This window comes from Labrus mixtus, chromosome 10, assembly GCF_963584025.1.
Source record: "Labrus mixtus chromosome 10, fLabMix1.1, whole genome shotgun sequence".
Classification (NCBI taxonomy): Eukaryota; Metazoa; Chordata; class Actinopteri; order Labriformes; family Labridae; genus Labrus; species Labrus mixtus.
In genome coordinates, this window is record NC_083621.1 from 11,507,163 (window position 1) to 11,519,491 (window position 12,329).

General features: G+C 40.2%; 1 protein-coding gene across 2 annotated transcripts in view; it reads left to right on the top strand.

Annotated features, from left to right (window-relative positions):
• spock1 (SPARC (osteonectin), cwcv and kazal like domains proteoglycan 1) overlaps positions 1-12,329 on the top strand; it is a 100,588-nt gene that overhangs the window by 67,989 nt on the left and 20,270 nt on the right. For both annotated transcript variants that reach the window (XM_061048226.1, XM_061048228.1), the window contains exons 5-6: positions 7,764-7,878; positions 10,589-10,721. In XM_061048226.1, coding sequence (XP_060904209.1) covers positions 7,764-7,878; positions 10,589-10,721 — 248 coding nt within the window. The remainder of the gene's footprint in view (positions 1-7,763; positions 7,879-10,588; positions 10,722-12,329) is intronic.

The window sequence follows — 12,329 nt, forward strand, 5'->3', positions numbered from 1 at the left end:
GATAGTCAATACTCCTCTCTCCAGATATTTTATTTTTTCTCCCATAAGTCACTGTGCTTTCTTCTCTGACATTCAAGCTGAAGCAGCCTGTTTATCTCCTCCATTCCTCAGTTACATCCACAATAATGTGATTGCCCATGTTTTCAATAATTAATTTTATGGCTGGTGAATCCGCTCTATCTCTGCATCCTCCCAGAGGCCTTCTCTGTGCTTTCATCCCTCCATCATTTCTCTCTGTCATCCTCCAGTGCCTCTCACAGGCCAAACAGTCAGACCCTGAGGAGCGTTCACAAAGCAGACAGACAAGGAGATTTTTATCTCCTACTGATCTGTTTGCCTGCCTTCTCTCGCCTCATCTCTTGTTTTTTCTCCGTCGCCCCCCCCCCCCCCCCCCAGGTAGAAGAGAAGAAACACCTTTTTAATTAGTTTATCAAAGCATGAAAGTGATGCTCATTTTTCAAATAACAGTGGAGAATTTGTCCTTTGGGAACAGTTGTTGAAGCTCGTGTTTACTTTTTATCAAACTTGTTTATTTGCCCTGAGAAACAGTACTTGGGGAGAGTAAACAATGGAGAGCAATGGAGCAGGATGTCAATAAAGAATGCATATACACACACATACACATACACACACACACACACACATACTCAGAGATTACAAAACACCCCGTTGACCCGTGTCCGGCTCAGCAGCAGCAATTAATTTAAGGTCACCCTCTGCAGTCTGACAGGGCTTGTTGGCGACATGGGCTCTGCTATTGGACTCTGACTATCTTTATTATCCAATCACTGCTCTCCATTCTGGCCTCCGTCCAGCATTAGAGGACACAGGAAGAGTGTTTTATCTTACCCTTCTCGTCCCTGTCTCTCAAGGAGCATTAAGGTTGAGGAAAGAGAGAGAAAAACTAGAGGAGACAAAAAGTGGGTGAGAAGGGCAATTTGCTGTCAACTTTAACTATAATAAACTGTAACAGCTTCCAGTGTAAAGCACTTTTCTGGCAGGAATGAACTTTAAAGTGTTGTAGCAATTAAATGGCCGGGAGATATGTTCAGAGTTGGATCTTCCAGGAAGTTTTTAGAGCACACTTTTACACACTTGTCTTAATGAATAATAGTGCAACGATGCACTAACAGTGACACCAACGCAGTTAACAGTGATTCATTGACTGTAGGAGGAAATCCACAACCTTGTGTATTGAAAAGTATTGCACGCTGACATTTTCCTACAATATCCATTATATTATACTGAGAGTCTCCATTGAAACAAGGGGGTTATTTAAGCTTCCTCTCTGTCTCTAACACCGCTGCTCTCTCACTTTCCCTTGTGGTAAAAAGTAAGACTATATATCTGAAGTTTGTCATAATGTTCAGTATTTATTCCATACTATCAACCGTGAGAGTAACACAAATTTTAAAGCGCATTGTCGGAAAGTATCAAATAGTTTTGAGTATTTTGACCTTACACGTCACACAACTTTTTTTCTTCACTAACTTAAAAACGAAAGGTCTGAGAAAAGGAGAAAATAAACTTCTTATTTGCTTCTTTACTTTGGGGAATGTTGAGACTGACAGGTTAAGGGTATAAATCAGTTTAAATGTCATGAAGAAGAATTTTCATTCCAAGCTAACATAAAATTTAAAATTAAAATAATGCTGCATCAAAAACAAATCAACTTCTATCGTTTAATGTGGGAAAAAAGGAGATTTTCTTGTTTTATTTCATAGAAGAGAAGCAAAGAGCAGACTAGTAATGTCTCTCTTAATTGTTTTATGCATACAGAGTGTGTCTAGTTCTCCTTTCACTGGCTGTGTTTGCATTTGGACTCCCTGGGGGCCCTAAGATGTGGATAGAGAAAGGGAGTCTTTGGAAGTCAATATGTAAACCTGTTTTATAAACAGTAGAGAATTGAACATAGTGAGCAAACAAAAGAGCACTGTAACAGCGATAAGAGCGAGGGGCAGGATGGTTTGAAGGTTTATAGTAACGCTGCCAGAACATCCCAAGTACAAAAAGAAAAAAGGCTTCTCATATCCTTAACACATCCCTTTGTAAACACAGAGCTTGTGATCCCTTAAACATAACACATGAATACATATAATGTGTGTCGATAAGCTCATTGTATCCTGAGCTTGATATGATGACTTTGATCTTCATGTTCTTTTTTTTTTCCCCAGATGCAGCAAACTTTTGATTTCAGCAGGGATTATATTTTCTTTTATGTTCGTGCTGTGCTGGCTGAGCTTGAGCTACCAACCAAGGAGTTTATTGATCCCCCTCCCTAGTATATAAAAGCAGGTCTGACCAGATGGTAGCTGGGTTGATGCTGGGTCTGCCGCAACAGCCGAGGTTTCCAAGCACAGCAGTGAGATGTACAACAGCCACAAGGTGTCCATGTCAACAGATTCTCAAAGTCAGATTGTTAAAGTCTCACAACATGGTACTGTGGAGGGGTCTTAAGTCTTAGTTAACCTTGCTCATGTTCATTTTTCTGTTCCATCCAAACATGATGACAGCTGTCGAAACATACTGTTAATACAAAGAACCTTGGGCATAACATCAATGGAGCGTAAGTGTAGTTCAGACATGCTTTCATTCTTCACTCAGCTAACTTGTACCATCCAATCATATTCATGCTCTCACACTCTGTGAACACTAAGAATTGCTGCCATCGTCCCCTTCAACAGTCTTCGCCCCAATGGTGGCTTTACACTGAGTGGATGAAATCTGACAACCGTGAGGGAAGCATGATGAAATCACTGGTCATCGATCAAAATCAGTGCTCTGGGATCACACTGCCGGAGAGAGGCTGCAACAGAATTCTGAAAGTGTCACAAATTCAGGATCAAATTCACCCAATGTTAAATTTTCTCTGCTGGCGTCAGTCAGCCAATCTATTTCAAAAGAAAACCTCTTTTTTTTAATCAAATAAAACACATCATTAATGCACTTCACTGACTGATTGCCCACTGGTCAGTAGGTTGGATGGCAGCTGTAAAAGTGTAAAAAGGGTCACATAAGAGTCCCGTCTTTACATCCACAGTCTGTGTTGAGTAGGGGAAATGATAACACTTTGGATTGGGGGTTTTGATTATAGTTTAAAAAATGGGTTTCTAACCACTGCTTGAGTTTTCTTTAAAGAAAATATTCTTATAAAATTCACTAGAAGTGTACCGCAAGATTTCCCATTTTCCCATTCTCAAAATAAAACATGTTATACACTAACATTATAATGATTAGTTCAATATCAATTTATTTGCAATTTCCCAGGTAGAGTATTTCATAAAGTCTATTAATTATGTTCACAGAAAACATCATTCTCTTAGCTTTAAGATATGCTGATACTGACTTATTGTTGTGTTCGTTTCAGGCTAAGAGAAGTACAAATGTGTCCAAATTGAATTTAGACATTGGAGAGAACATTTGTGTTCACTTGTTAATGATCTGCTGTTGTCTCCTACACTCTCTGCCCTCAGCTACATCTCTGCCAACCCATCCATCTGTCTCACCCATACAGACTGTGAACCCAACACCCAGGGGTCTTCAGTCATTCAGTCAACCTTACATATGGCCAAGGACAATGGCTAGACAAACTGGTGTTAGAGTCTGTGTGCAGAACTGTTCACAAGCTGTAGCTGCAACATCACTGAGAATATGACATGCTTCTTCCTGTTTCACCCTTTATCAGCGACACATTTTTAAAGCATTGTGCTGTTACAGTTTCTCTATAAAGCAGTGTCTCGCGAAGGATCATAATATTTTCATCACGCACACAAACAGGCTTGGATTCTTTACACTTGTTCATTTGGCATCGTCTTATCAGTGGCAGACAAGCATTTTCATTTACATAAAATCAATAACATTTTCAAGGTAAAAACGTGTAGTAGAGTGTGAAGGGAGTTTCACTTGGCACTTTGGAATGAATGGATACACAATAAGGCGTGTCAAGTTATATTGCTCATGGAGATTATTCTAACACACATGAATGAGAATAAAGTAATTTTAAAGATTAGAGAGAAGAGAGGGGAATTAAAGGAGATGAGAGACTCTTATTGTGAAAAGTGAAAGAGAGGTGGCAAGAAAGTGCTGCAGTGCGCCCGCATTACAATTGATTGGCTGGTTTAACCGCCAATGCTGCTCACTCAAGCTTTAAATAGACGGATAAAACTCTTTTACCCTACACTCCTCTGTTCACTCCTCCTCCGTGCCCCTCCTCCACCTCTTCATCATTTCACTTTCTCCTCTCCTCTTCCCTTTCTCTGCCGCTCAATTTTCCCTCCTCTCCATTGCTCTCTCTTTTCCTCTCCTTTTTTTTTTTCAAATGTTCCTCTTTCCCTTCTATCCTCCCATAAACACCATAAATATTCATACCACATCAGCAAAAACGATTTCACGTTCAAGGAATCATTGTCTCTCCGAATTAACGGCCTTACTGTTTATGAGAAAGTTTTATCTGTAATCATCTACATGATGATTCTTTGTTTTGTTTGGTGTCTGAAAGGATAACGTGCCACATATGTGCATTTCATTTCTAATTTGTCCCAGAATGGAGGTCACGCACTGATCTTAAATTGTCCCCCAATCCTTTGTTAACCAGATACGAGCCTCCCTTTCCCCCGATCCTTCCTCTCTATTCTGTCCTTGATCTCTTCATCTCTCATTTCCTTGCAGTGATAAAGTCATTTTGCAGCAAAGTGAAATAAGATGGGTTTTCACCAGCACTGATAGATGGAGGTGAGGACAGGCCCAAATAAGCAGGCAATGGGAACAGCAGAGCAGAAAGCTATCATGAGGGAAGGTTGACATTTCATCTCTCTGCATTCAGGGGAACATGAGAGGGCACACAGGCTTGTTCAAGTACCTTTGTATCTGTGTATGTGTTTTGCACATTCAGGGAAATAAACGTGTTGCTCAGTTATGACAGAAGTGAACGGTATTTATGAATCTCTTCCCTTGAGATTATCTCAGCTTCACCATCTTCATTGTGTGTTTCTCGTTATACCGCCGAGAAAAAGAAATATCTCCCATATCTTTTGTCGGCAGCAGATAACAGTATGTTCAGATCAACACATGTTAAGAGTTGATAGATGCAGGCGTTCATTCATTCTTGCGCATGGTTGTGGGGATTACAGGCATACTGTGCGCTGACACAAGAAAGGGACCAGCTACTATGTCTGACTCCCTGGCTGATTAAACACTGATAAAGCAGCATGTGAACAGTGTTTGATCAGGTCAGAATAGTTGATGTTCACAGCAGACACCAGCTGTGACTCAAACACATCCCATTAGGCCCCTAATGGAGACAAGGCCATTCTTGTTTTACGATGTTAGCAGCCACATGCTAATGTCTGGTACATAATTCTTTGATCTATACACTCTGTTCTCTGTCTTAATTAACTTGGGATTTCAAATTAATTTAGGTTTGATCACTGTGTTGAAAACATGTGCTCTCTGTATGTGGTTTAATACTGTCAACGTCTTTGAACGCACTTTGCAAGCCTCGTCTTTTTTTTTATTGTTTTTTTGTTCATTATGAAGGCTTTTATCTTCTTTCATCCGTAACTGATACAGCCTTTGTGATCTGGTCGCCTTGACCCCAGTCCAGTCATACTAATGAAGGAAACTAGTTATCTTAGGTTCAGCAGCAGAGTTAACGTAACAGTAGTAGGTAGACTACGGCCATACTTAACTACAATCCCCTTCGATCACAGGGACAATGAAACTGGATTTTCTCATCAGTAGTCCAGCAACAAAAATACTCTCCCAAGGTTCGTAGCATCATAGCTTTCCACCTCCATCATAGTCACATATCCCAGCCCTTCCAACCCCTTCAAGGCCACAGCCATCATCATCCCCTCCTACACCAAGCAAAGCCCCGCTCGCTCTTTCAGCCTTCTGTTATGGACACTAACCAGCCTGGGTGCAGACTAAACAAGGTCTACTGCCTACGAGGCACCCTGACAGTCAAGCAACCTCTCTTCCAAATCAGCTGTTTGAGGATCCTCCCTTTACCAAAAATGTATCTGCTCTGCCATGCTGAAGTCCAAGCCTGATGTTCATCTTCAAGCATGCCTTCAGTGGCCAGGTTCTTTGCACTACCCAGGCTGCAAGCGTGACTACACCAGTATGCCCTGAACTGTAGTTGTACCCAAATTTGAATTGTAGCCCCCGTACACTATAGCCCACATATTTCAACCTTCAATCAATCTTTATTTGTATAGCACCAATTCATAACAAATGTTACCTAAAGACACTTTACAAAAGCAGGTAAAAGACATTACTCATTGTTATGTTATTTACAAAGGCCAAACATAAACCTTTAATTTCAACTCACTCCACAGCTGGAAATCCTCATCCTACCTCTTCTTAACTCACACGACAGTTTCCTAAACAGCCTTGCTCCATGTACTCTCGTAGCCTATATAACTGCAGGAGTTATTTCAAGGTGTATCGTACCACACACCAACTTCCCCACCCCCATATTTGAATTCTTATTCCAGCCTTGGAAAAATAAGAGAAACACTTTCAGCTCCCCTTTACCTTCCTAGCCTCTTCAAACATTTTCTATTTTCAGGCTACTCTTCTCCCTTGGTTGACTCAACTCACATGTACTTGCTGACTACTTCTGGCTCCCCTGTGCCGCACTAAAATCCTAATCTCTAATTTGTACTCTGTTGGGAAACCCACCTGCTGGGATCTACACACTTCATCTAAACTTTCCATCTATACTTCTATGTCAGCCTATAGGAACAGAAGATGTATTAGTTTATCTTGTGCCACCAAGGCCACGCCTCATAACCCACTCTTTGTCACTGAAACGGGAAGAATGGCAACTCAATTCTGGTCTTGCAAGCATTTCTGCAAAGTCCTCCATAGTTCATGCATATATTCAGAGCCCTGTTATACTATATACTACTGCAGTGTACAGCTCCAAGCCCTCTGACACTAGTAATCTCGGGCATATTGCTCCTACATTAGCACAATATTTAACAATGCCTGTAAACTGTTTCTCACCCCAATGCCTGCTTGAAGTCTTAGGACTCTTTTTGGCCACCCTTAATCAGCTTAGACCAATACATTTCTCCCCACAAATCCCTCCACACTGAGTTCCCACCTATCCAGCCTTCAATATATCCATCCTGGATGGCTCTAAAAGTTTCCTCTTCCATCTTAATCCCCCTTTTCATATGCTTCCATCTATCCCCAACATACCTCCTCATTTCGTTACTTAAGCATCATTGTAGCATGGTCCTTGATAGGGAAATCCATGTGTCTCTCTTTTGCAGCTACTGTGTCTTTTTCGCCTCCTCCACCTCCTGTTTTTTTCCCCCTTTCTTATGTCTGTCAAATGAAAGTGGGTTTGTGCTGTTAGCCTAGTGTGAAATGACACAATGCTCAGAGTCAATGAGCTGCTTTGATCTTTGTCACCCTGGACACCAGCCAGCTGTGCCTGGCTGCCACAGCGATAATGTCACTGTGGAGATTGATTTGGAAGCAGATGAGGTCGACACTCAGAGAGAATGGTCCTCATTAAGCAGCTCACACTGCGGAAAACTCGACGTTTACTTCATACCTTTTACCATTCTTCTTCTCGCTCTCTGCTCCAACTCGTTATTTTTCTGTCTGCTCTAGTTAGTAGAAGGTACAAACGTGGGACCAAATGAACAGTGTGATATTTTGTGGCATTAACATTCAGAACTACATTGTGAGTATTCGCTGCATGTTTCCACTGAGATATTAAGTTTATCCCTGATCTCTTCCTGTAGGTCCAGATGCCACCAAAGATCCCTGTCTGAAGGTGCGATGCCCTCCTCATAAAGTGTGCGTTAGCCATGACTACCAGACAGCCATATGCACCAATCACAAACAGCCAACTCACAGGTAAGAATGGGACATTTAATCATCTCTGGTTTGTTCCCGTTGACTTTACTTAGAGGCAGCTGCATCCCAGCATGTTGAGTGGGCTGTCACCACATATTCATCCTCATAGTCAAGCTGTTATCTTGTGTGGTAGCTGCTGCCATAGGTGTGTATCTGACTGTATGAAATGTGTATAATTCTGAGGTCAGACTACACAACCTTGTTGTCTGTTACGGCAGTCACTTTGTCAGATAAGCGATCACAGACTCATAAATTTGTGCCATGATTTGACTGACAGACATGACAGACGTTGGTACCTGACCAATCATCAGGAAAAGGGACTGGGCTAAACGACACCCAGCAAGAAGAATGTGTTATGTTCATTAGCAACAATCATACATAAGCTAAAGTCAACATTTAAAGTGATTATTAAAAACATATAAAGTGGGACTTTTAAGTGTTTAAAAAAGGTTCATCACACCATTCTGATTATTTCAGTATCAGTTTTATTTACTAAAGAACTTCAGAAAAATCTAGGTGAAGTTGTTTTGCTGCAAGACGTCTTCCTTTTTTTAAAAATCTAGACATGTTACACCCAGCAGAAAAATTAATCAAAGCAACGTGTTGTGATTTAGCAGCGTGTACAAATCAAACCTGCTTCAGTGACAGATGTACAGACAAGTATTCTCGACATCAATTAATTTAAATACCAATATCTGTTTGCTCTTTTGATTTTGTCAGCACCCAATTTGTTTGTCTTTTCAACCTTGTTTTGTTGCCAATTTAAAGGTTTTTCAATTTTTCACTTGAAGAAGCATTTCGCCCCCCGAAAGACTTCCAAAAAAGAAATAATTTATTTTGTCTGTCTTGGGTTTAATTGATTTCCTCAAGTCATTAGCTCCTGAGATACTTGCTTTGAAGTATTGTTATTAGTTCCAGGTCCTATCTGCTGCATAATTTGGATAAACGATTCACTTGAAATCTGTATTTGCCATACAGTATCACTCACAGAAGCTTTGGACCATGATATTATTTTATCTGCAAGTTAATTCAGTTACAGAAATTAGCATAACAGAGATGAACTGCCCTTTAGAGGTCAAACTCAGACTTTGTTCTCAAGATGTTTGAAAAAAGTTGTTGAGAAATAAACAACATTGAATCATGTTGTCAAGAGCATGATTCCTCATACTCATGAACTTTTTGCTGAAATTGAGTCATAGGTCATTAGACACAAGGAATGTATACATTAAAATAAATGTGATTGCTTGAAGTGTTGAGTTGTGTGAATCTGTCTTTCTCCGTCACAACAGAGGCTTTCCAGGTTATATTAGAATGAGATATCTTAAGAGGGCCTTGAATTCCATTTGTATTTAAGTAGAGGAGATAACTATCTTGTTTCTATTTGAGGTTAGTTTGTATATTGATCATCTGCTCTCCTCCTTGTAGAGTTTTTCTCCCTGTAAATATGTATCATGCATGCAACAAATTCCCCGGCAAAGCAAACTTGGCCCTTTAAATCACACTAATAACTTCAGCACATTTTTCTGCTCCACTGAATTTATGCAGAGTTCTTAACAAAGAAAGGAGGAGAATGGATAGGGGATAGATTAAAGGAAACAACTGAAGCAGGTTTCATTGTGCCAAAATATACTTCAATATACAATCTGAAGGAACTGTTTTATTTATCAGTGTAGTTTGTCTATTTAGTCAGGGCACTGGTTGGGGCTTTGTTGTTGAGTGGAATGCTTTTAAACCACCTGGACTTGTTTTCAGTTCAGTTTCATACAACTCGATATAACTGTTTTAACAAGCACACGGAGTGACTCCATTTTCAGATGAACACATATCCTCTGATTACTCCTGCCTTTGTACTTCTTCTTTTTTTCCAAATCTTTTAATTAAATTTTTGCAGACAGTACAACATGATGCTGTCTTTGTACTTCTAAAAGATCCTGTGGATGTTTTTCTCAGAAACAAAAAAGAAAAATAAGTAATGGATAATAATCTGAGATCTTTATTTTGAGTAAAGGTAGCTATTTAGTTTTCTAGAGTATCACAGCATATCTCTTAGTCATTGGAGATGTTTGTCAAACAGTTAAGAGAGAGTCTTTGTACCTTCTCAGTTTTTATTTACTGCAGTCAGTTTTATACTTTATGGTCCACTCTTTGATACAAAAACATCGCATGGAGATTCTGAACACCTCTTGCCAATTAAAGAAAAAGAAGGAAATAATATCTTTACACTATATATTTTTAAATTAAATGAAAACATAAAAATACCCTTCATGTGTTTTTTTTTACGTTACAAAAACAGCAGTTGGCGGGTGTAAAAAGTATAGTCCACTGTTTATGAAGCCAGAAATGTGTGTTTTTATGATTATGTTTCAATAACACATTGAGCAGACTGAATATATATTTGCACACAAAAAAAAATGCAGATTTCATCCCCAGTCACAGGTTTGGGTGTTTTGGCATCTCCCCTTTGTGAAATGATATGAAACCACTTGTCCTCCAGTTTCTCCGTGTAGACGTTCTGGCGCTCTGCTCGATGGATCAGGAGGTGAAGGGTGTATGGTGAAGAGAATTTGAAGAGATTTGGATCAAACATAAATACACTTGATGTTGAGGAGGCTGAAAAGACCAATCAGGATTCACTCTTCTTCTGCTTCTGACCCTGACGACCAGAAATCCCCCCCAAAAAAGATTTGACCCTTCCCTCTGTCTCTTTCAGTGTGAAACCCAGGAAAGGTAGTGCAAGCCATAAGCACAGAGTTGAAGCTGTTACTCATGGGAAATGTAGGCTCTGCTCAGCAATCCAGTCAAGTCCTGTGTGTGGATCTGACGGCCACACCTATTCCTCCAAGGTGAGACATCCCTTTTCCATGTAGCTCTCTTTCATTTAAGGCTCTTCTTTCTATCTTTCTCTATACTTTCTATAACAAAGTACCCCTTTTCTTTTTCTGTGACCTTTCAACATTCAGCAGTTATTCAGTTTGTTTGCAGCGATGCAAGCAGGGACCGGATTGCTGCAGGACAAAGAAAAGAACTTTAGAACTGTTTTGATGTATACGTTTGTGTTGCTTGTATATTAATTAATGTCTTACTTCTCTTTTTGTCAAGTTGGATGATTTTCTTTATTCTCATCCCGTTTCACATTTTCACTTGTCTGCTTCGTCTGCTTTATCTCTGCCTACATGATTGAGAATAGGGTTTACCAATCAGGGGTCTTTCCGGCAGCTAAAAATAATTTCTGGATATGTACTCCCAACTCCATATTCTCATCTTGATGTATCCTATTTCTAGCCTCTTAAATCTTTGACTCGGCTCATTCTCGGCTACATTAAATTACAGACAGCCGCAAAGTCATAATGTCATGATAGAGGAGAAAGGAAAAGCAAGATCTAACCTTTGTGTTGAGTCAAGGGGAAATGAGCAGAGGAGTTAAGGAAATGGGTAAATGGTAAATTGACTTGAATTTACACCGCTTTTCTGGTCTTCTGACTACTCGAAGAGCTTTTTACACCGCAGGTCAGGTTTACCAATTGTCACATTTACCCATTGACACCACATTCACACGCTGATGTTTTAACTAATCCCATTCATACACATTCAAACGACGAGGACGCAGCAGGAGGAGCAATTTGGGGTTAAGTGTCTTGCCCAAGGACCCCTCGACATGTGGCTGGAGGAGATGTTGGATAGAGCCCTTGACCTTTCAGTGGAGAGATGACCGACTGAGCCACAGCTACAGTCCGTCCTTGGTTTCATATTGTACATTGTCATACACATCCATGTTCATATCATTCCTATGTTTTAGCCGTCAAGGAGCGAAGCACAATCCAATACAACTCATACAATGAGACCATATCAGAAGTGTTTCTGGGTCCTGAAGAATGAATCTAAGTATTTGTGAAAGACATATCGGTAAAGTACTGTGAGCAAGGAGCTTTCAGGACACCTGCCCTCTGTTGTCACTGTTATTTGTTAATTGCAGTGTTACAGTCAGGAACGTTCCTTTAACTCACCCTTACACTCTTAGGAGTGTCTGAGGAAACAAAATCAATAAAAGCAAACCTTTGAGAGGAAACGTTCAAATGCAGTCATGCTGTCTTTGCTGGATAGCTTGTTTTTTCCCCACACATACGCAGTGCTTTCTTAGCTTTGCTCTGCTGGAAAATAAATGAACTTCCACATATTTTGGGATTGTGTTGTTTACAGTTTAAATACAGGGTTAAGCTTTCAACCAAGAAGTATGAAACAACCTTAGATTCTGAGTTAAAGGGCATTGTATCAGGGGAGGTCAGACTCAGAACATAGATTTTCTTAAGAGCTTATAACCCTAGCTGCCTAAAGCTGGGCTGTGGAGGGAAAAGTGTAAAATGAAGAACAAATGGAGGAACAAAAGGAGGGAAAATCAGGAGAGGGGAAACCACTGCTCTCTGCGGTAATTTAAGTGGAGGGGTTCAGTTAGC